General features: G+C 41.0%; 1 protein-coding gene across 1 annotated transcript in view; it reads right to left on the bottom strand.

Moving 5' to 3' along the window:
* Nucleotides 1-7202: 7202 nt before the first annotated feature.
* Nucleotides 7203-24316, bottom strand: part of NREP (neuronal regeneration related protein) — a 30248-nt gene continuing 13134 nt past the window's right edge. The window contains exons 4-5 of the mRNA XM_080682172.1: nucleotides 15680-15757; nucleotides 7203-8928 (exon numbers count right to left, since the gene is read on the bottom strand). Coding sequence (XP_080538298.1) covers nucleotides 8803-8928; nucleotides 15680-15757 — 204 coding nt within the window. The 3' untranslated portion in view covers nucleotides 7203-8802. The remainder of the gene's footprint in view (nucleotides 8929-15679; nucleotides 15758-24316) is intronic.

Here is a 24316-nt window from a genome sequence, read left to right as displayed (position 1 = left end):
TATAGACTCTTTGAATTTGCAGCCCAGGATGACAGAGCTCTGGGATCCTCCTCAGGCCTTTTCCCCATGTGGTCTGCATACCTGTGGGCCAGCCCCTGACAGGCAGTCTGCATCTTTCTTTCACTTCCCCAGTAAAATGCACTGGCGCTGTGTGCTCTCAGGGTCTTGTTCCCTGCAGTGCCATAAGTTCATGACCAGCAAACGCCAAGGCTGCAATCAGCCCGTAGCTGGTTGTCTAACTCAGAGGTCTTCAAACTTTTGGGGTATTATATCCTCTAAGGGAATCTTGATAAAGTATGTGCCATCACATAATTTTTAAGTTAATAACAGTTTTTCATCATAACTTTAAATATTTTCAAGGAATGTAATTTGGATCATACTGTAAATATTTCTATTTTAAAATGAAAGTTGTTTCTTTTGTCAATGTATACAATCAAATCTAAACACTATAACAATTGATAATCTATCCATTTTATTTTTAAAAGCAAACACTTCTCTAACTTGCAGAAATCTGACTTTTCTTTGTCTCATTGCACTTAAATTTTTATTCTACTTCCCCCAAATAAGTTCACCTTAATGTATATATTTGCTTGAAAGGATTTCATTGATTACGCTATCACATCTATCTTCAACAAAAAGGTATCTAAATTAAAATTTTAAACTTCTATTTTCTATTACCACAAGTCTCTAAACATTTAAAAAAATCTGTGTGACTGGATCATTATTGGCAATACACTACTGATTAAAACAACATGAATATACTATGCTAATTATTAAATGCAAAAAGTGACATTATATTGCAAATGCATCTCTTAATGAGATGACAAACTTTTTTCACTTGGTTCATGTATCTGCAGATGAATATTACTTATTGCTAGAATGAGACAGGGTTCAGCATCAATTCTACTTGTAATTTTTTTTATAGATGTAAGCCCTAAGAATTGAGTTTTATAATGCAATTCTTTGAACTCCTTCAATGTTGTATGCCAAATTTCAAATAATGATCTCTTATCAAAAATATTTTTAATCTTCTGTCACTTGACAACTTGATTAGGTCCTTCTTCATTTTTATTATAAACAGTGAATTGGAAAGCGCCTGACTTATAAAGAGATTTGTTCTCATCATTAGAATAAGTCACTTTCTCATTTTCTGGGAAGTATACCAAAAAAGCTCTACTAAAACCTATCAAATTATTGTTAATTATGCTGTAATGATTTCACTTAGACCAACCTTTTTAAATCTCAGATCTTAAAAAATGATACATTTTGTAATTAATTTCATTACATTTTGCAAAAATAATGTTTTTTGATAAAATACTTTGAACTTATTTCTTGTTTTAAATATATAACTATGACTCTCAAGATGCATATTTAACTCATTTATGGACAATGCCTACCATGAATCTTATTTCAGGTTGGCTAATCATCACTATCAAAGCAGTTAGCCAAATCAGATACACTTTCTGTCAGAAAAAAAGTCTTTGACTTCATTTTTCAATTCAAAAAGCTATTTTAAGTATTATTATAAAATTAATAAGAATTAAAAGCATGTCTTATGAAATTGATTGCTAAAAATATGAGAATTAAAAGCACATTTTTTGAAATTGATCACTAAAATAATCAAAATGATATAGATCCAACATAATTAATTATTCCATGCTTAAATAAGTTCTAAAACCAAGATGATCAATACACTTTTTCTCATAAAAAGTAACAAGAATGATAATAAAGAGCATGGTAAATATCTGGTAAAACTGAGTGAGGACTTTGGATGCTGCTGACTGCTTTGGAGAATAAGTAGAACTAGTGTAAAAATAAGAAATGCCACTAATAATACAAAGGGTCTAGCACATAATATTTTTGTTGTCATTATGAAAAGAATATCTATATATATAAAAGCCTAAGTGACCAAATGACCAGTTGCTATGACACACACTGACCACCAGGGGCAGATGCTCAATGCAGGAGCTTCCCCCTGGTGGTCAATGTGCTTCCACAGTAGGAGTGCTGCTTAGCTGACCAAGTAGTCCCAGCGGCCCACCAGCCCAGCAGCAGCCACTCACTCCCTCAGGAGTCCTGCAGGTCCAATCTCCGGAGAATGGGCCAGACACCAACAGACCAGCACTGCCTGGAAGCTGATCTCGGGCACCGGGGCCATTTCCCCTCCCTAGATGTTCCACAAGAAAGAAAAGATGTAAAAGCAGCCGCCAGGTGGCTCCCAACAACCAGCGCAAATGTCAGTGGGAAGGATCCGAATCCCAGGCCAGCAAGGGCGTCCCACTGCCCCCCCATCCCCACAGGGTCTATCATGTCCTGCCCTCCCCCCCCCTTGGGACAGGTGCCAGATGCAGGGCTCATGGTTAGCGAGTGCTGCTGTGGCGGTGCAAGCCTCTCCCGGCCAGGACTGACTGGGTGTGAGCCCGCGGCAGGCACAGCAGGGCCGGGATGAGTGGGAGCAGCAGGCAGGAGCAGCAGGCAGTGTTGGACTACCATTTTCAGCCCAATCCCCGCAGGCCACACCAAGGGACCCCAACCATGCACAAAGTGATGCACCAGGCCTCTAGTTAGTTTTAAAAGATAGAATATGATGATCATTTACTATATTTGAAATAAATAGTTCATGCTATGATTTGATACAACAAATTTTGACAACTTTGTTGACTAATGAATGTCAAATCTGGAAGAAACCACATGAAAGTTTATCCTTTGGTTTTATCCATTTTACCTTATAAAAATTTGATATTGCCCAAAGGTATTTTATTTACATTTAAAGCAATCAGCTTTGCAAACCAATATTGTTTTAGTTTTTCTAAGTTACCTTTCTTCCCAGTTAAGGTATATCCTAGAGTAGGGAGTATAGTGGAAAATAATTGCTTACAATGACCTGAATACAGTTTTGGTATTTAATGTCTCCTACTGATTTTCCCTTTGCATCACTCTCTTAGGACTCTCCCTCAAGAGCAGGGGTCAGGAGGTGGAAGAGGAAAAGACCTTAAATAAAAATTTCAATTATTTCCATCTCTCCACTTTACCATATATCTGAAGTCTAAAAATTCAATATGAGTCCAAACACTTCATTTCTGTGTATTCTAGCATATCTCTTTTAATGTATATATAAGAAGGAAAAGTCCAAAGTTCTATGGATTTGTGATTAATCATTAAAGGAACCTTTCTCTTTGTTTCCCACATCTGGGGTTTTTATGTCATACTAAAGGCCCAGTGCACAAAATTTGTGTACTGGGGGGGGGGAGGGGGGTGTCCCTCAGCCCAGTCTGCACCCTTTCCAATCTGGGACCCCTCGGGGGATGTCCGACTGCCTAAACCGGCAGTCAGAAATCCCTTTCACAATCCAGGACTGCTGGCTCCTAACTGCTCACCTGCCTGCCTGCCAGCCTGATTGCCCCAACTGCCCTCTCTTGCTGGCCTGATCTCGCCCCCAACTTCCCTCCCCTGATCTTGTGACAACATGGGGGTGGCCATCTTGTGATGACATGGGGGCAGCCATCTTGTGATGATGCGAGGGTGAGACACCACCTAGGCTTTTATTAGTATAGATTAAGGGCGATGTATCCTTAAGATTTGGGGTAGGTGAAACTTATCTGTATATTTTTATAATGTGGGGAAAAGGACTATTATGAACACAGGTTCATTCTCAGCAGGTCAATTTTAGGAAAGAATACAGTATGTATAGAGGATCTTGAAAGACTTCATGTAATCCTGAGGTACACCTACCTGTTGGAAAATGATGAATTTATCAGACTCCTTTGTAGGCTAATCTCACCCAGTCCAATATTATTTACCATGGGGATCTCCATCTGAGGGGAGGTGGTATAACTGAAGAGTTTCAAAAGGCCCAGAAGTAGAGATGACCTGCAGCAGCCCCTGTTTGGGGAACAGTAATGAGGATCCTATTCCCAATCTTGTGTTCATAGACCTGCAAGTGCTCCATGCTATCCTATGTAATAAAAAGGGAATATGCTAATTGACCCTCACACCATCGCAAAGATGGCAGCGCCCAGAGCCAATAAGGAGGGAATATGCTAATTGACTGCCCTGCCCTCAAAGATGGCAGCGCCCAAGGCCACAAGATGGTGGCACCCAGTACCCTCAGCCCAGCCAACACCTGAGGCGTAGGCAAGCCTCGGATGGCGGCTGCCCAGCCACCAAGGGCCGGCCCAAGGCTCAGGTAACCAGGGCCGGCTGAGGCTTGTGCTGCTGGCAGTGGCAGCAGCAGAGGTGTGATGGGGCATCACCTTCCCCTGATCACCGGGTCGCCTCCCACCCCTGAGGGCTCCCGAACTGTGAGAGGGGGCAGGCTGGGCTGAGCAACAGCCCCTCCAGTGCATGAATTTTCACGCACTGGGCCTCTAGTCAAACATAAAGATCTTGAAGGTCCCCTGGCCCTTTGTTGGTGAATAAGCCCATAACCATCCCCTGAAACCAGAGGACCAGGGTTGCAAATGCACATGCCAACAGAAGAAGGCAGGTGATGTAAGTGAAGCAGACTGTTTATAAGAAATTAAAAGGTGTAAGGATTGGATCATGAAGGGGGCATGCCTTACCAAAAGTGGAGGCTGCTACTCAGCTACAACTCCACTATTGCTAGATCTCCACTTTTCAAAGGAAGTGGGGACCTGCATTTTCATGTGAAATCTTTCCATTTGTAAGTGTTGGCAATTAAATCAACATTTTTATAAAATACACAGCAGGCAAAACAAAACTAATCTACAGGTCATATCTGGACATGGCAATGGGTTACCAATCTCTGCCCAAAGGCAACATTGTGATATTTTTGCCTTCAGAGAGAGAATAAAACAGTGTTTAAACAAAGTTTGGGTCTCACACTTTGACTCCATCTAGAGCTCCAGTTTCTGAGCTCTGTCTCAGCAGTTATTAACTTTAATATTAACTTCAGCTGACCTTCTCACATGGGTCCTGCTACTTTAAAGTGAAGTGTAGGGTCAAGCTTCATGGAGGCCAAGGGAGCTGTGATCAGCAAACTCAAGTCCAGTGAGTTGGATAGAACTTTAGACATCATTTATTCTGGCTTTCCTGATTTTATGGCTTCCAATAACATTCTCTAAATATCCCTTTTGGGGCCAATAGCATTTGTATTTGTAAATGAAGGCTATGCAGCCCCAATATTATAGTGTCTGCCTGCTCTCCTCACCAACTGTCCATCTATGGCCTACAATTGCCCTGAGCACTTTAACGTCAGATGGTGTGCTGCCATTAAAATGCATCCAGAAATTCTTTGATAATCCCCCTTGCAGGAAGTAGAACTTAATTTCCTCCCTGTGAGTGTAGTGACTTGCCTCTAATGAATAGAATATGATGATGAGGGTGTCTTGTGAGGTCACAGGCAGTATGGCTTGCTCCAAGCTTTCTCTTGAAGTACTTGCTCTGAGGGAAGCCAGAGGCCATGAGGACACTTAAGTAGCCCTATGGAGAGGCCCATAAGTGGAGGGACTGAGTTCTCCCGCCCATGTGAGTGAGCAGACCCTCCAGCCCTGGCCCAGCCCTCAGATGACTGCAGACCTGACATCTTGATTACAAACTCATGAGAGATTTTGAGTCAGAACCAACAGCTAAACTGCAGCTGAATTCCTGACCAGAATCTGTGAGATCCGTAAAGTTTGTGTTTCGAGATGTAAGGTGTCATGTGGCAATAGATAACTAATAGAGATGGGCATAAAGCCACCTAGGCCATACCACCCCCACGGCCTGGCCTTTGTTGTTCCATTTAGCAAGTAGCAAGGGCAAGAAAGCAAGATGTATCCCCTCACAGCTGTGATAACATGCAGATGATGGGAGCCTGTTGGGTGAAGAAAATGGTGATTGTTTATAAGATGAAAGGGAATTCAGTTTAAGGAGGACTTCTCTTACATTCACCAGTAATAATCTCTGGATGGGTTTACCAAAAAAGGTAGTGGTCGCTCCATTTTAAGAATTTCTTTTCAGATTGAACAAATCTGATTATCTGGTAGGCAGTTGGGATTTAGTTCTGCCCTAAGGCTCCTTTCTCTCAATTAGGTTAAAGTTCAGGGTAAATAGAAAACTTAACCCAGATCTGAAATGTGCCTTAATTTCAAAAGTAACTCCCCAATTTAGATGTCCCTCCTGACAGGCAGAGGGGTCAAGACCCAAGCTTTCTCAGAGCATCTGATCCTCACACCCCAGAGGCTGAGCTCCCCATTTGGGGCAGAGCAACCTTTTGTTCCTCTCCCTTTCTCACTGCCTCTTAACTCAGGGCCTGTTCCTTAGCCTTCATTCAGGTGAAACTCAAATATCTGAACCCAACCAGCCAAATTAGCAACTTTTGTGTAATTCCAGTTGAAGTTTCACTCTCATAAGGATGAGAAGGGAGTAGTGGGCACTTCTCATGCACCAGGAGAGAATGAATCTCCTGAATTACAGGATTTCAGGCTCACACGAGACCTCCAGAAGGTTCTGCTGATGCCATCTTATCTACCAACTGCTAGATTCCAGGTAGCTAGGTCCATATGAATTAATGACTTAAAATTATATCTCAAATTTTAATCTTCTTATAAACATAAGCCTTTTGTCTGTTTATAAGTGAGATCAGGTATCTTTTGGCATGGATAAAGAATACCAGAGAGCCCTGGCTGGTTTTGCTCAGTGGATAGAGCGTGGGCCTGCAGACTGAAGGGTCCCCAGGTTCGATTCTAGTCAGGGGCACATGCCCGGGTTGCAGGCTCAATCCCCCGTAGGGGACATGCAGGAGGCAACCGATCAATGATTCTCTCTCATCATTGATGTTTCTCTCTCTCTCTCCCTCCCCCTTTCTCTCTAAAATCAATTTAAAAAAATAAATAAAAAGAATACCACAGAGTAGTTTCTAATGGTAAGGAAGGAGTAAGAAAGAATTAAGTTTTGAGGTGTGTGGGAGTGCCCTGAAAAAAGGGAAAAAAAACCCACAAAACAGTGTAGAAATAAAAGAGTTTTGGTTTAATTCTTCTTTGTATCCAGAGACAGCTCTGCAAATTCCACCCTAATGAGCTAGTGCCTGGCCCCTAATCTCATAAAACCCTCCAAAGGGAAAATGTGTGGAAGGCAGAGCTGATTCCATCCCTTTTGATATTTGCCCCTGGGCCTACTTTGGGGGCTCTGTGAACACACGAATTAACATGAACCAGTGAAAGCATTCCAAAGTAGGCCTTTCCAATGACGAGCCAAGCCAGTTACCTTACAGCCTGTATATTTATTGAACAAATACTACTAAAATACATTGGGTACTTGTTATGAGTGCATCAGTAAAGATCACATTGTTACAAAAGCCTGCATTTTCAGTACACAACTGCAACTACATAAATGCCACAGATGCAGAATACTGTTCTCGCTCTATTTACACAGCTGATAACCCTATTCTAACAAAGGAGGGAGAAGGGAAATGCACGAGAACTCAGGCCAATGGGGGAGCAAGAGGAGAACGAAGTGCAGCGCATGCATCATCGATGTTTAACAGTCAGAAGCAGAACAGTTCAGAACAGAGCCTACCCTGTCAAAGGAAGCGCTAAAAGACAGTTATATAAAAATTAAGGTGGGCTTTCAGACTGGCTAACGCAACAACATTCCGTGAGTAGATGGTATTTCTGATTTTTTGTTTGTTTATCCATTCCATTGGGAGCAAGGACAAAAATGTAACATCTATACCTTGCTTATCAAAAAGAGTGTTGTATTTTTTTTTTTTTTATCACATTTTGCAAAGATACTTTTTCCGACCTAATATTTGGGAAAGGTGTAATTTCCCTATTTCCACTCAAATGCCAGGTTTTTTTGGATTTTTTTAGAGGTCATTTATTAAAAAAAAGAGTTTTCCCTTTCCCCCCAAATATTCTTTCAAACAAAAAGAACCAAGAGAGACACCTAAAAACGCCTGTCCAATTATTGCTTTTCTTTCTCTAAGTTAGGCAGGCGAGGCTACCAAAAGGAAGAGATTTGGTAAGTAAATTACAGTTTTGTGATTGCTCCCGCTACAGGGACTTCGGGTCCGTGAGTGCCAGCCAGCGAGACGTGGTCTCTTACACTCTCTCTGGTAGCATTCACTCAACCTACAATGCTGAAGAAGAAAGCCACACTGAAGACACAAGGAAAACAGGTCAATCCAGTCTAGAGAACAACATTCAGGGAAACAGAGTACCAACACCTTCTTAGAACATGGAAATAAAAAATAACTCCATCAGAGCTACCTCGCCAAGGAGCATGTTGAAAGTCCAAAATAGCACCATTCATCAGTGTCTCAGGTCCTGTGGCAGCATCTCGGTCACTTACCACAAGGAAACAATGAGTTTCAAACTACTTCTATACATCAAAAGAGTACATGGATAAAATATAGAGATATACAGACAATTGATGAACATAAACTACTAGGCTTGTTACATCTAAATGAAAAAAAAAAAAAAAATGGGGACTCTCAGCCTCTGCAAGAAGCAGTCGGGAGCTGTATGAGTGACCAGGCAGGAGTGGACCGGTTGTGTGAGAGCAGTGGGAGTTTGAGTTGTGGAAGACGTCATCGTAGCGAACCAGGCCTGAAGGCCCACCTGTAAGGGTTGTAAACGTGGATTCACAGTGTGAAATTCTGAGCGTTTTCACTTGAGTCAGAAAGATTAAAAACTGGTTTGATGATATCTATTTGTCCACTGTAAATTCTCTAAAGCAAGGCTCAGAGTCCCATAGTTTCTTCTTATACTTGATGATTTACACAGAAAAAAATCCCATATATGATACCATAACCTCATCAATACCCATACACCATACGTAATACAAATGGAGGTGTTACGATTAAAAAGAGTGGAGGTAACTGATGCTTGGGGAGTGGAGTTCATTGCTGCCAAGTGGAGTCAGCGAGGCAGCCTCCATCTCTTCGTTCTTCTTGTGGTTCACTTCCTTTGGGACGGGAAGTCTTCCCTGAAAAGCAGGTGGGCCCAGACACACAGGAACACACACAAAGAGAGACACACTTAGTCATACTTCTGAAACCATTTGGAAATTTTTGCCTTTTATCCTTGAACTCCCAATGTTTTGCAGAGTTTACACATTAAACACAGCTCACCTGAATGTAAATATTAGGTCTGTGGGGGTATGAAGTAATTAAACACCAGCCGCCTTGGCTTCAAACAAGTGCTTCTCTGACGGCTTTGCCGAGCCACGTGGGAGGCAGTATTCCCCAAGAGTCAGGTTTCCAGGGACAGTTTCTAGTGTCAAGTAGGGCCTGACATGAAGCTGGGTGAGAGGTGCTCACAGTGGTATTGAAAAAACAAGTTCAATGGCTGTGGTGGAGTAGGGCAATCGTCTATTTTCTAATATATAATAAAAATATTTAAAAGCATATCACAGCATGCGCAAATGTAATTTATGTAAGGTCTATTCTATAAGCACTGGCACAATCCATGTGGGCCTTCTGGTCAGAATCAGAATCAGAATGAGGACCAGAGGTGGGCGTGTTTGGGAGGAAACAGTATGGGGTTCAGGGGGAAGGTGTTGCAGGAAAGAGGAGGATAGCATGAAACCAAGAGCAGGCGAGAGAGAGAGAGAGAGAGAGAGAGAGAGAGAGAGAGAGAGAGAGAGAGAGTCAGTTAGTTGGGACTGACTGGGGCTATTCTAAGTCTCTCATCACAATTCCAATGAGTGAGATTTTTGTGTTTCTAAGATAATCAAACCACAATGAGCACCAATGGGAAGGAGCTCTCCATAGCAACCAAACAGCACAGGACAGGACAGTGAACCCCATTTGCCATTGGATGATATAAAATAGAGGTCCTGTCTACCACAAGTACACTGTATGCCCCGATCAGATATGAAAGTAGTGATCTGACACATTTCTCCTTTAGACAAACCATTGATTACTGGAGATTTCTTTGGAAAAAATTACCCATTGTGGTTTAAAAGATCTTTCATCCCCCACTTTTTTGCTCAGGTCACATGTTCTAACAAGACATTTATAATAAGCTGATTTGACTGGATATAAGAACTTGGATTAAAGTGATAATCTTGCTTTGTGACTATAAATAATCCCTTTTCAATTTCTTAGTAAGAAGAATTCAGACATCAGGAACTTCCTTAATAACTTGAAACTGAATCAATGTTTTCATCAGCCCCTGGGTGAACCAAATGTCACAAATAATTCAACTTCAAGAAGTCTTATTCACTTATAGATTTTTCATACTAAACATCTGGTATGCCCATTTTTTGTGTTTAAAAATCTCAGACATTGAGAGCATACAACATTTTTAAGATGTATATCAAATCCACTCAGTATGTATTTTAATGTTTCTATGAGTTGTGAAAATAATTTTAATCTTGAGATTTTGGCATGCAGTCCCAAGATTTAAAAAAAAAAACAATAAGAAAAGAAATCCACTGTAATCCTGGTGCCTATTTTTTAAAAATATATTTTTATTGCTTTCAGAGAAGAAGGGAGAAGGAGAAATAGAAACATCAATGACAAGAATCATTGATTGGCTGCCATCTGCACACCCCCTACCATGGATCAAGCCTGCAACTCGGGCATGTGCCCTTGTCTGAAATCGAACCTGGGATCCTTCAGTCTGCAGGTGGACCTCTATCCACTCAGCTAGACTGACTAGGGCCTGGTGCCTTTAAAATAATATTTGTTCCTCCTCCCCCATCAACCAGTTAGCATTCATGGTTTGAGATATGACAAACTTAGGTTTTAGACAAGTGAAGAATTCAATGGTTCCTTATTGTCAGAGGCCAGGACGGAAGATCAAAAGTTCATAAGTATTATTTCACTCAACTATCCTTTGTACATGGCTGGGCTTCAAATTGCTAACTTCAGTTCAGAGTTACTCTGTTCAAAGTGAATATATAAAACATTATTCTGTCTCTATATAAGTCTCAGTCTTACTAAACTGTTACCTCCATGAAAAATACTTAACAAAATGAAATGAAGAGCTGAGTGCGATCTTGACAATTTGGGAAGAGGTTATTTTCAGGAAAAAAAAAAACACAGAAGATTATTTCAGATGGGAATCTAAATTTTTACTATTTTTCTCTCTTGTGAGGTTCCCAAACATTCATGTCTTCATTTATTATTCATGTTTTGAGAGCCCATTATGGCTTGAGTACTCTATTAGATGTTAAGCCTACAAAGATTAAAAGAGAGACAAAAACAGTCCCTGCCCATCCTGCCCTTAACTGAATTGCTGTATGGGAGATGGCCAAATACCACGGGACAATGGCAAGGCAATGGTGTAGCCCATGCAGGGCATATGTTACTGAAGCAGCCTGAGGGGCCATGACCCAATATATCTGTGGGGAGAGGAGCTTCTGGGGAGATAAAGTTCTACCCATCTTCTCTTTGGAGGCCGGAATTTATTAGATTTCAATCGTTACTTCCTCTCCTTCATTAAAAAAGAGAAAGAGTCCAGTCTTCCTGGCCCCACTGAAGGAATTGCAGGCTTCTATGGAAAGGGAAGGAGGCACTTTGAAGGGAGGACACAATGATGTCTTATTTCTCCATATGTCAGGCCTTATAAAAAGTCAGGGGAAAATAAGCATATCTTCTTCCATTGTCCAGCACAGTGGTCCCTAGAGGATTGGGAACTGGAATAATCTAGAAGGCTGGAGGAGGGGAATGACATGTCCACTGGCTCCCACAGACCAGCTATCCTGGATGCCCCTACCGCTGACCTACCTCAGGTTGGATGCCTTCTCTGATGATGACTGTCAGTACATGAATCTCCCAGTTACTCAATAATGTGATGTGGATCAAGTGAGTCAAGATTATTTTTTTATGATTACGCAAAGATATGCTTTTCCAGAAGGAAACTGCTGAAAATAGGATAAATATATTATGCTTAAGATACTATTCATATATTTAGAGAGGAAAGAAGTTAAAATTAACAGAAGACTTCAGTTGCAGGATTCACTGTGCCAACCCCTGAAGCATGCCTCATTGTAGGCAAAGCCTGGGGCCTGCACTGGCCTAAGAGGAAAGGGAGGCACTATTGGCCTCATTGAGAAACTTGCCTAGTCTTGTCTCCTGGTTGCTGTCACCAGTATCAAAGAGAGGGTCTCTGGATGCCTGCATGGGTCAGAAACGAATGAAAAGACTACACTCTCTCGCTCTTTCCATTATCATGTCTCATCCTCAGCTGCTCAGGGGAATTTTGCTCTGAGCCATCCTAATCAAGAATGTCTACAGGACCGGATCCAAGATGGCGGCGTAGGTAAACACCTAAACTGCTGCCTCGCACAACAATTTCAAAACTACAACTGAAAGACAAAACGTCTATCACCCAGAACCACGGGAAAGCTGGCTGAGTGGAAGTTCTACAACTAGAAGGAAAGAGAAAAGAGCATTGAGATGTGCACAAGGGCTGAAAAGCTGAGGTACAGAGGCGCGCGAATTGGGCTGGCGGCGGGCGACTGGGAGCATTGCTTTTTCAACCCGAAGGGAGACAAGCTCCCGATTACTCCGAACTCCAGTTTCTGGGGAGACTCAGGGGACCCAAACTCCTACAGGGAGAAGCTGGACTGTCTGCCATCGGGTCGGAAAGTGAGGGTGGCTTGCTTGCAGGGCTGCGCACAGGAATAATTGTTTACTGCGCTGGGGCGCGGGACGCGGGGACGCGGTCGGAGACGCAGAGCCGGATTACTGGCAGCCATTGCTGTTTGCCACGCCCTAGCCTAGTGACGCCCTGAGACCCCGCCCCGCACAACCTACAAACCCACCCAAGCTCCAAGCAGCAGCTTTAGCATATGAATGGCCTGCCCTATCGCAGCTTAACCTAGCAAACTTGCAGCCCGGGTCAGACAGCTCCAAAAACTCCAAACCCCAAGCAAAGAGGAGAAAACTGTGGTAATCACTGTAGCTACTGCTGGGTGGCCTCAGACAGTAGCTGACCTACACCCCATTGGAGATCCAGAAGCCAGTGTACCTAGTGGTCAGTGTGAGACACCAGATTTCAACTCCTCACATCCATAAGTTACACACTCAAGAGGCAGACTCAGTGAGCACCAAAGCCCCACTGAAACAAGTCCTGTACCATAAGCGTGTCTCCAGCGCAGCAGTTCTTCCATTATAGACACAGCGGGTCCTCACAGCCAATTGGCCTGGAGGTCAGTTCCTCCCAGTGTACCAACAGCAATCAAGGCTTAACTACACCAAGACTTTGCACTCAGCCCACAAAAGGGTGTACCAAGAGCGTCCACCTCAGGTGATTGGGGAGGCTGAGCTACTGGCCCTTATAGGTCACCTACCACACAAAGCCACTCCATCAACACAGGGAATCAACCAAAATGAGGAGACAAAGAAACATGTCACAAATGAAAGAAATGGAGGAAAGCAAACTACTGGACGACAGAGTTCAGAACCACATTTATAAGGTTACTCACGAATCTTCTAGAAACCGCTGAGGAACTTAGTGAGACCTTTAAGGATCTTAATGAGAATGCCAAAAAAAGGAAAAGGACCAGTCAGAAATTAAGCATACACTGTCTGAAATAAAGAATATACAGAAACTCAACTGTAGATCAACGTACCCCAAGAATCAAACCAAAGATCTGAAATAAGAAGAAACAAAAAACACCCAACCAGAAAAACAAAAAGAAAAAAGAATCCAAAGATATGAAGATAATGTAAGGAGCCTCTGGGACAACTTTAAGCATACCAACATCCGAATTTTTGGGGTGCCAGAAGAAGAGAGAGAGCAAAACATTGAAAACCTATTAGAAGAAATAATGACAGAAAACTTTCCCTACCTGGTGAAAGAAATAGACTTACAAGTCCAGGAAGTGCAGAGAACCCCAGACAAGAGGAATCCAAAGAGGACCACACCAAGACACATCATAATTAAAATGCCAAGGGCAAAAGACAAAGAGAGAATCTTGAAAGCAGCAAGAGAAAAACGGTTAGTTACCTTACAAGGGAGTACCCATATGACTGTCAGCTGATTTCTCAACAGAAACTATGCAGGCCAGAAGGGAGTGGCAAGAAATATTCAAAGTGATGAACAGCAAGAACCTACAACCAAGATTACTCTACCCAGCAAAGCTATCATTCAGAGTTGAAGGTCAGATAAAGAGCTTCACAGACAAGAAAAAGCTAAAGGAGTTCATCACCACCAAACCAGGATTACATGAAATTCTGAAGGGTATTCTTTAAGAAGAGGAAGAAGAAGAAAAAGGTAAAGATAAAAATTATGAACAACAAAATGACATCAAATACATACCTACCAACAAGTGAATCTAAAAATCAAGTGAATAAAAAATCTGAAGAACAGAATGGACTAGTGAATATAATAGAATCAGGGACACAGAAAGGGAGTGGACTGACAATTCTCAGGGGGAAGGGGGTATGAGGGGTGCGGGAAGAGATTGAACAAAAACCTTACACCTATGGATGAAGACAGTGGCGGGGGGTAAGGGCATGGGGTGGGGTGGGGAATCAGGTGAAGGGGAGCTATGGGGGGAATAAAAAGAGGAACACCTGTAATAATCTGAACAATAAAGATTTATAAAAAAAAAAAAAAAAAGAATGTCTACAGTTACACTGCTGATGGTGGTGATATGGTGGTGAGGTGGCGGGCTAAAGGTGTGTTGTAAGTGAAGCTCCAGTATTTTATCTCACTACCACTCCAACTCTACAAGATCAGCACACGCCTAGCTCAGACAGGGTCCAAATCATGTTGCTCATCTACTTTCCTGCCAATTATTTAAACCTTGATTTCAGAAATTCTCTGAAAAATTAAAAGTGATTTAGAAGTGCTTTCTTTCAGTGCAAACTGCCAGTTGACACAATCTCTTCAAATTCTGGCTGCCAGAAAAAGGTAGAGAATTGCTGAAACCATTTAGTGTAAATAAGAGAGTTTTTCAAAATTGAAATATCAGTAATAGCTGGGTAGCCCTCATCATTGGTCAGTTACACATATGAAACTTTTAAATGTTAATGTTTATTTTCAATGGACTCTACTTTTCTTTATTAGTTGCAAACTCAGCAGGTCAGTGGTAAAAAGTTACAATCCTCTTGCTTAAGTGATATTTACCCTACCAGGCAAAGTCCAAAGGTATCTATAGTAAAAACTGGTAAATTTTAAAAAAATGTTTGTGTTGGATTTTTTTTTTTTCAGAAATGGGGCTAAAATCTAAAATGTACATTTTACAATTTTTTTTAAAGCAGAGAATTGTCACATCTAAGATGTAAGCACAATGAAAGCATTTTACAGAACATATTTTAGGCCTAAAAATTAAAAGAAATAAATATAACAGTTTTTTAATGTGCTTCCTGTTTTGTTTCCCAGGTAATCTTATCAAACATCCAGGCATTATTACCAGACAAAACTGTCATCATCTTATCCTTTTAAGATATCTTTTAGTTTGAGCATCATATTTGACTTTACCCAGGAATAGAACAAATTAAAAATCTGTAAAATGTACATTGATTCCATGATTATTAAATGAAAATTTGCTTTGGGCTTGTCAAGAAAGGAAGATAATATGAAATTTAAGAGTCACAGGAATTTAGGATATGATTTTTTTTTTAGGATACATTATTTCTAAGGTCATAATAGTATCAGATAAGTGAATTAACATAGTTGACTATATTGGATATTAAAATGAAAAATGAATAAATCTGATTTTTTTAATTGCTTCTACATTTTAAAATATTAACAAAATAGCAGCTTAAGGATCTTACCTTAGGAAGCCTTCCCTCCATTTCCTTCTTTGGAAATGGTTCTTGGCTGACCCAGACAGAAAGCTCTGGGTAATAAACCTATAAGAGACATAAGAGCACACACATTTATTTAAGGACAGGATCCACTTTGAAACCACCAGCGATCAGTTTAATGAGCTCAATCCTTCTCAAGGATCACTTACTTCCCCATTGCAACTTTAAAGTGCTGGGGAAGCCCTTCACCTCTTTCAGACTGTTAGTGTGCTTCTGCATGTTTGCTGCACTCAGGAGAGTTTTAGCTCCGAGTCTTGCAAGGCTAGGTCCAATAGAGCAAAGATAGCCATCACGGTTATCTTTAACACAGCAAGTGGCAGCTTCGTGGCACGACTGGCTGAGCAAACTAAGGCACTGGGGCAGCCTAACTTTCAACACAACCTATGATAAGAATCCCTACAAGGCCCCATGTTTATGAGATAATGTGCCATGCACCCATCACACACTGTTACGGGTTATCCTGATCATTTTTTAGAAGGAGGAGAGGAAGAAGCAGCCTGCATTCTCCCAGGTCCACGTAGCCACTAACAACACCCTGCCCAGCTGCCTGAAAATAGCAAAGTGTCTGAGCGAGAGGGGCAGGGAGACGGGCAACATCCCCACGAATGATACAGAGAATACTAGTTGACGAATTTGGGGGGTGGGGGCAGGGGTGGGATGAGGTGGAGAGAGTGAGTCGTACTGAGTAACTCTTCTTTAAATACATACACAAGGGTTATTATCATAAGAAGTTTGCTGACCAGCTGTTCTCCATCTCTAGTAAAGACAAGAGTCAGGGATTAGAACTTAAATTACAACTACAGATTTAGGTCAGCTGTAAGAAAGAACTTAGCAGAGGAAAAAATGTGAAACCTACTTTAAGAAATTTAGAAACAGAATTTAACAACCTAATTCAGAGCTAATTCACATTTGATATAAGCCCTTCTTGAAGGGAGGAGAAGAAACTAGATAAGATTTCCTCCAGATCTGATTCTCTAAATGCTACAAATAAACCTCACATTTAATAAATAATATTAAGAATCACATCGCATTAATAAGTTAACAAACAGACTTACATGCAGTTTTTGTTTTTGAAAGCACCAAATGTGGTAGCCGAGTGGTCGGCAAACTGCGGCTCGCGAGCCGCCACGGTTTGCCGCTCTGTTGACTAATGAGTTTGCCGACCACTGCACTATCCCGATGCTCTTGAATGATCTCAGAATGCAAATTGCTACCACCTCTCTTTCAAAAATCACACAGTCCACAGCCAAAACATACATTTCGGTCTTAAATATCTGAGCGCTCATCCTGTAAGAACTGGACCTACTTTCTGACTTTGCACTGGGTCTGCGTTCCGGGCCATGTGCTTGCCCCCACACCCAACCTCCTTCCTCTTGCTCAGCTTTCGAGGCTTTGACCAGCTCCTTCTGGGAGAATTCTACCATCTGCCTTGTTTGGGACAGAGAGCCACCCTCATAAGAACCTTTAACCAGGAATGGGGGAAGAAAACATGCTTTTTAAAGGCTTAAAACAAGGTCACAGCACACAAAATCCCAGTTTGGGTTGAATTTTAGAAGACCTAAGTTAGGATCAACCATCAGTTCACTTATTATAAATTGGTAAAAAATTATTACATTTCTACGTTACTACTTTTAAAAGCATGCTTTAAGTGCCACTGAAAATATTACAGATATTAATGAGTAATGAAGTTTCATTGCAAACCAAACATGTTGATAAAAATACATGTCAAAATTCAGTAGGCACATGGATGCAATGAAAAGCAGAATCAAGTAAATGTTATATCTGTGTTCTTGTGATTTTCTGTAATATTCTACTTTAGCACAATCACACTGCTTTAGCATTTAACGTCTAGGTTCAAAGCCTCAATACTAAAGCCACCCAAGTCTGATTTGTAGGGAAAAAATAGTTGGCCTCTCAGAAATTATTATACTTATTCTTACAATTTATTTCCCCCAAGAACTTGCCTTTTTTAAAAGAAAAAGTCAGTGATTTGTTTGGCCAAAGAATTCAGGAACACCAGTATTTGATAGCAAAACCTGTGACTGAGCAAACTTCCCCACCTACCTCAAATTTGTTCTTTTGAAACATTAATTTAGCCACAGATTTGCCAAGGGCATTTCTGATTAGGCATATTTTAGACTTTGAATCATAATCTGCATCCTTTAGGAAAAAATAAGCGTCACTTTTGCATTGCGGTAAATTCTTTGTCTCCTTCAGAATCAGAACCTTAAGCTCAAAGAGAGAGAGGGGTCGGTTACCTTCTGAAAACCTGCTTGCCTGGTCTCTAAGAACTGAGCATATCCCTGGACATGGTATCTAAAGGAGACACTAAACTTCCTTTTTAGATTTAGGGAAAAGGTGGTAGAAATATATGCCCCTTACATTACAGCTTTGTTCCTTCTTATACCAGTGGCGTTTTGAAACTTTAAAATGAAGGACTTCAGAGGGAAGATCTATGACGATTACTACCCTTGCTCTCAAATAATTCAAAATACCTCTGTCATGCATGCATTCACCATGAGTTTGTGAATCACCTTCAATGGTTGGGCACTGCTGGATTCTGGGGATTGCAATAAGAGAATATAGTTTTTGCTTTTTAGTTCAAATAGCTAGCAGAGGTGACAGACCTTCTAAAAGATCATTTGAAAAGCGTGTACTATGGGCTGAATTGCGTCCTCCCAAACCCCAAATTCAAATGTGGAAGTCCTAACCCCAGGTACTTCAGAATGTGACTATATTTGGAGATAGAGTTTTTAAAGAGGTCATTATGGGGGGCCTAATCCAATGACTGTCCTCATAAAGGAGAGAATGACACACAGACACACACAGAGGGAAGGTGATGTGAAGACACAGGGAGAAAAGGACCATCTATCTATAGGACAAGTCTCAGAAGAAATGAACCCTGCCAACACCTTCATCTCAGACTTCTAGACTCCAGAATTGTGAGAAAATAAACTTCTGCTTAGCCATCTAGTCTGTGGTGCTTTGTTTTGACAGCCCTAGCAAACTCATACAGTGCTTTAAGTGCAATTTTTAAAAAAGTATAGGTCATGTCAAATGTGCCAGCTGTTGGAACATGTATCAACAGACTAAAAACAAACAAACACAATCAATGTTTAGCAAAACACAGTGTCAACAGAGGAAATGTGGGTGGCAGTGAGCAGATCTGGAAGCGACTCCTTAGGCTGTGACTCCACTGGCTGCTGTGTCCTGTGTTTTTACCTAGTTCAGAATATTAGGAGCTGACAGACCCTGTGATAGAGGCTGCTGAGTACTGATAACATGTGGGTCAGAAACACAGAGATAAGTTGATCTATCTTTCTGGAGTCCTTCTGTTCTTGCTGGACCCTAAAGCTGTTGGTTCTTCTTGGTACTAGTCAACTGATGCTCTGAAGGCAGACATATGGCTTAAACTATATTCCATTCATTCAGTTTTCTGGATTCAAGTTTGTATTTTTTCATGAAGAGCAATTAAACTAACTTTTTTTCTTTTTTTAACTTCACTGAACTCTCTCTTTATGGTGGTGGCGTGCGTCTCAGAAATGTAAGTCATCTGGGGAATCCACACGGGAATACCTCAAAACTGTTGTTTTATTAAATAAGCCAAAGTGTGCCTTGATTTTCCCAAGAGAAGTATCCTTTTCAAAGTGTCTCCCATATATAGATAAGCAACTGTTTGTTCTTGCTCAAGTAAAATCTTCAAAACACCTCTAGGACAGCAATTATCAAGCAGTGTGTTGCAAGAATTTTTAAAACATGCAATGCCTGACTGTTTAGTCAGGGGCACTGACCTCCCTTCCTTTAGACTGTCAAATAGAAAAACAGCCAACACAACCATAGCTATCCGGTGTGAATGAATCAAAATTATACCTATTTTTTGTCAGATCTGCAAAAAATGTATTTTTTGTGCATGCTGCAGAATTTAGTGATCAGATTCTGTGTGCCATGAGATGAAAAGCGTTGAAAATTGTTGCTCCTAGAAAACTATTCTTATGGAAGAAATCAGAGAAGCAAACTATACACTCACAATTAAGAAAACATTGTGAAAACATAGAAGGGAAGGAAAATTTTGTTGTTTTAAATTGGAGAACATGCAAAGGTTTTGCTTAAATTCTGGGAAAGGCTGAGTGTTTATGCTTGTCACTAAATATATTAGTTAATGCACCTTTTTCTACAATGCTACATTTATGTCACTAATGACTACGTTTAAAAACAACAAAAATGACATGAAAAAAACCCCACATGATTTTAAATACACTAATCATGATAGATATGTTTTTAAATATCCATGAGCAATTCTTAGGTAAAAGCAATTTTTTGCTTTCAAGTATCTTGAACATATTAAACCCACAATATATTTAGATATAGTTTAATAGTGAAAATGTACTATTTCTTACTGATTCTCTTAAATGTATGTGATGGTTGGGTGTTTAAGTTTCCACTGTGGGTCACAGCATACAAGTTGAGAACACAATGCCCACAGTTTTTGCCTTTTTAAGTCTTTCAAGGCTTGTTTTCCTCTCTGGATGATGCAACATAAAAAATAATTTCATTTTTTAAGACTATAAGGTAATTGGGTGGCAATGATCATGACTTGGTAGCCCAATTAGAAAAATAAAACGTGGAGAGAATCAGAGAGTACTCCTACAAGGTCCTAAAAAATATGGTATCCTTTAAATTATTTCTTAATCTCTTTCAAGCTTTTCATTTCAAAACTTTATTTTCCAATAGCATGGTCCACATACAGAATCAATCTAATTGACATGTCTTATCACTTCTCTATTGCAAGTAAAATTTGAATGATACCTATTACCTATTTCTAAATTTGTATTTTCCTCTACTTACTGTCTTCATCACTATTCCTTCGGGGAGACTGTTACAGGAGATGGATCCTCAAGGGTAGGTTCATAGCTTTATTCAGAGCTTAAATACACCACACACATATATGTTGCTTACTTAGTTGGTTAACATGCTGTCTCAGAAGCCTAAGAAGATGCTGCATGGCTTGATTGTTAATGACCATAATTATATTTTCTCTCCTTGAAGAAGGTCTATGTGCTCAAAAGAATGCACACACATGGCCCCTGTATGTCTTAACAAAGATAGGTGCCCACCCGGGTAATTAGGAAAGCGGACTAGGGCAGCAGGTGTCCAACCTGCATAATTAATTCTTTGAGCAGCAAAGAAGTATATTTCATAATCTCTCTGCCAATTAAACAGTGTGTGTGTGTATCTGCATGTGTACATGCTCTATTCTGCCTAATTGGCTCAGAGGTTGTGGAACCTAGTACTGAAGTACAAGGGAAATTACGTGCACCCACGCACACTTCATTTCTACAAATATCCTTTGAAGTGGCGCTCTTAGGAATCTCCCTCAAAAGCCACTCTGCGCCCAGGTGTTACTGGTCATGTGAGAGGGCAGGATGTAAACTGAAACCATAAATGAGTTACAGGGATCATTTTCTCTGAACAGCATTGCATCAATGGTGAGAGGGGCCAAAAGATGATGCACTGTCTCTCTGGAGACCAGACTTAGAGACCTGCCTAACCCTGTGCGCGCTGCTTGAAGAAGAAGCACACAGTGGAGGAAATGCATTGTAACCAGAAGACAAAGGATAAACGGGCAGAACACTGAGCCATTATGGACGTTCTGGAAAGCAAAGTCAAAGTGTTACTTGGTGCTCATGTTGGCAAACATTCTGGTATGGGAACTAAGTGAAACATGCAGAGACACACAGGCGCGCGCGCGCGCGCGCGCGCGCGCGCGCGCGCACACACACACACACACACACACGCACACACACACGCACTCCCACTCCCACACAGGAGCTGGCTGTGGTGACAATGGGTAATTACAGAGAAAGCATTACAAAACATTCTCAGCCATAAATGTCCTCTTGCCAGAAGGGACAGGAAGGCCATTTAGGGCAGCGCTGTATTACAACATGCGCTGACATTCTCCGCTTTTCCAGGGCCTGACAAGCTCTCAACCAGTAGAAATGGGGGGAGGGAGACAACGCAGCTCAAGGAGGAAGATGGTGATCACTCACAGATTGGTTAAGCCCGTTGGCATGAGCTTGGTTCTGGGTGCAGATGTCCACTATGGGCATAGAAAACATCCCCATTTTTAAAGATATTGCACAGCAGGTTATGTTACTGTCCAACATTACATGTCAGATGTGGGTGTCTGAAACAAGCTGTGTAAACGTAAATACTGGAATCCTCTAAATTCACGCTGCTCGTGTGAGGCCACATGGAGAGGCTACTGATGAATTTGTGGGAACCAGACAGCTGTAGGATTTTATTTCTAAATTTCAACAAGGCAGAGAAAGGAAAAGGAAATCTCCTGGCAACAAAACGAAAGTGTTTACATGTGAAATTAATTGTCAGCACAAAGCGCTTTCAGAGTCACTCTGTTCCACAATGTAATACTCGGCTTGTTTGGCTGCTGAGTCTTTTAAAATTTGATTTCTAAGAATAATAGCAAAGACTTTCAAGAAAAGCAATGAATCAAGTCGGGAGCAAGCCACAGAAGGTTAACAACATTGCCTAACTTTGCTTTTTCACCACTATTTAAAACAGCTCGTTGGGTGAGTTTTGGGGGCTTTGGTGGTGTGTGGGTCAGGGCAGGGTGCAGCAGCTACCGGGTAATCCGAGCATGGTGAACAGGTTAGCAGCAAGCATCTGTGTTGAGCAAACTTCTCCTCTCATCCCAGCCTCATTCCTTTCCAAGAGGAATATGCTTAGCACAAAGCAATCCACCTAAAGACTCCATAAATCCAAAAAAGGGAGTTACTGATCGAGGAATTCTCAGATTTCTGCCAAGACTCCCTCCCCTGGGCTGGAGGTCAGCCGGGTACAGTAACAGAGCCAAACTGTGGACTGGACTCCAGGAATCAAGTTCACACTTCAAATCTGGACTTTTAACTGGGCAACTTTTTCTTTTCAGTGCTGAAGACAAAACAAAGCACAAAGAGCTGATAACAGCCCAAAGCAAACCAGAAGCAAAAGTACAAGAAGAGTAAGGCGTGGAAGCCAATCTCATAAGGGATACCTAAGAAGAGATTTTTTAAACAAAGAGGAAAAAAATACAGCAATTTTTTAAAGCCCTGGTTTGAGATTAAGCAGTTTGTGAATGAACAATAAAAAGTAAAGGCCACGAAACAAGATATTTGCTCTTTACAGCGGAAAAAAAAATACTGGCCTTTGTTAAGGCAGGGAAATAAAGAAAAAAAGGCCCCTCAAACATTTAAGCAGAGCATAAGCTTTTCCTGCCTTCATGACCTCACCAAATATGTTAATAAAATCTTCTACCTCCCTGGAGTGAAACCAGAGTAAATATTTACTTAACACATCTGAGTTCTAAGTCTGGACCACCTTACTCCCTTATTTAAATTGGTTTTCATTTGTAATCAAGAATTTAAAAACACTACATTTTGTAATGTTTTTCCTACCTTTAAGATAAAAGAGGGAAAGGAAAGGAAGAAAAACTCTATATTGTGCCCTCATACAACAAACTGCACTTTTAATTTCTGAACTGTATATTCTTTGCCACAAATGAGAATAATGCTGTTGATATGCTTTCCAATACTAGATATCTGGAGATAGCAGGACTTTTTCCAAGCACATTCCAAGGTTTATACGAAACATCTAGACTTGCTTTTATTAGCTGGTTTGAATAATTTTAGGTATGCTGGGTTTCACCTACAAATAAATAGTTATAAGAAGTCTAATTTCTACTCACCAAGAATACTACGTTTTCTTTCCTCTTGTACTAAAATGACTGTGCTAACCATTAAAATATTTGAAAAATTTTCCTAACAACATGGATAAATATGTCTTCAAAAATCAGATTTCTTTTGTTACAGTCCTCAATCAAATGCTAGTGAGATATGTATAGACATACAGATTTGGGATTTTTCTTGATCTGAGTGAATGATGAGACAGACAGTTGCTTTTGATAAGTTTGTGGACATTTCAAAACATTCCTCTTGCAGACATGTGCAAGACTGAGCTTTCCAGAGAGTGTGCACTTTCTCCCAAAGTGCTTGTTCCAAAGGAAACGATTCATTCCTTCCATCAGCACTCTCTCTCTCTGCTGGCAGCGGCGACCCCTCCGCATTCATCAGGTGTTGTTCCACAGTCCAGTGCTTCTCTCGCACTGTCCTGGTCACCTAGAGACTCATCTCTGCAGCAACAAGCAGAATCCCAACAGATAACTGAATTCCGACGAAAAGTGGTCATTGTGGAAGGGTGTATTCGAAATGGGTTTAAATCAGAGTCTTGGTTATTTCCTGAGAAGTTTGCCTTTAAAAGAAGGGAAATATTTCCAGATCTGTACCCCCATGCTCCAAGTACTCAGGTCATAAAGTGGCCACTAGAAGGCTTCCAATAACCTATTCTCCAAGAAAACTGGCAAAAACTAAAAATACAAGAGGAACAGAGTAAGATTAGGATGGATGTACCCCTGTACACCATCTGGATTTTCAACCCCACTGGGTGGAGCATGGTCCAATTCAGTGGAAGGCTTCTTTCGCTCCAATAAGGGCTCAGCCAGCCAGTACCATGGGAAGCAGAGAAGACCTAAATGGTGGCTACCAACCC

This window comes from Plecotus auritus (assembly GCF_963455305.1).
Source record: "Plecotus auritus genome assembly, chromosome: 7".
In the NCBI taxonomy this organism is placed as follows: domain Eukaryota; kingdom Metazoa; phylum Chordata; class Mammalia; order Chiroptera; family Vespertilionidae; genus Plecotus; species Plecotus auritus.
This window is presented reverse-complemented; position numbering and strand designations above follow the sequence as displayed.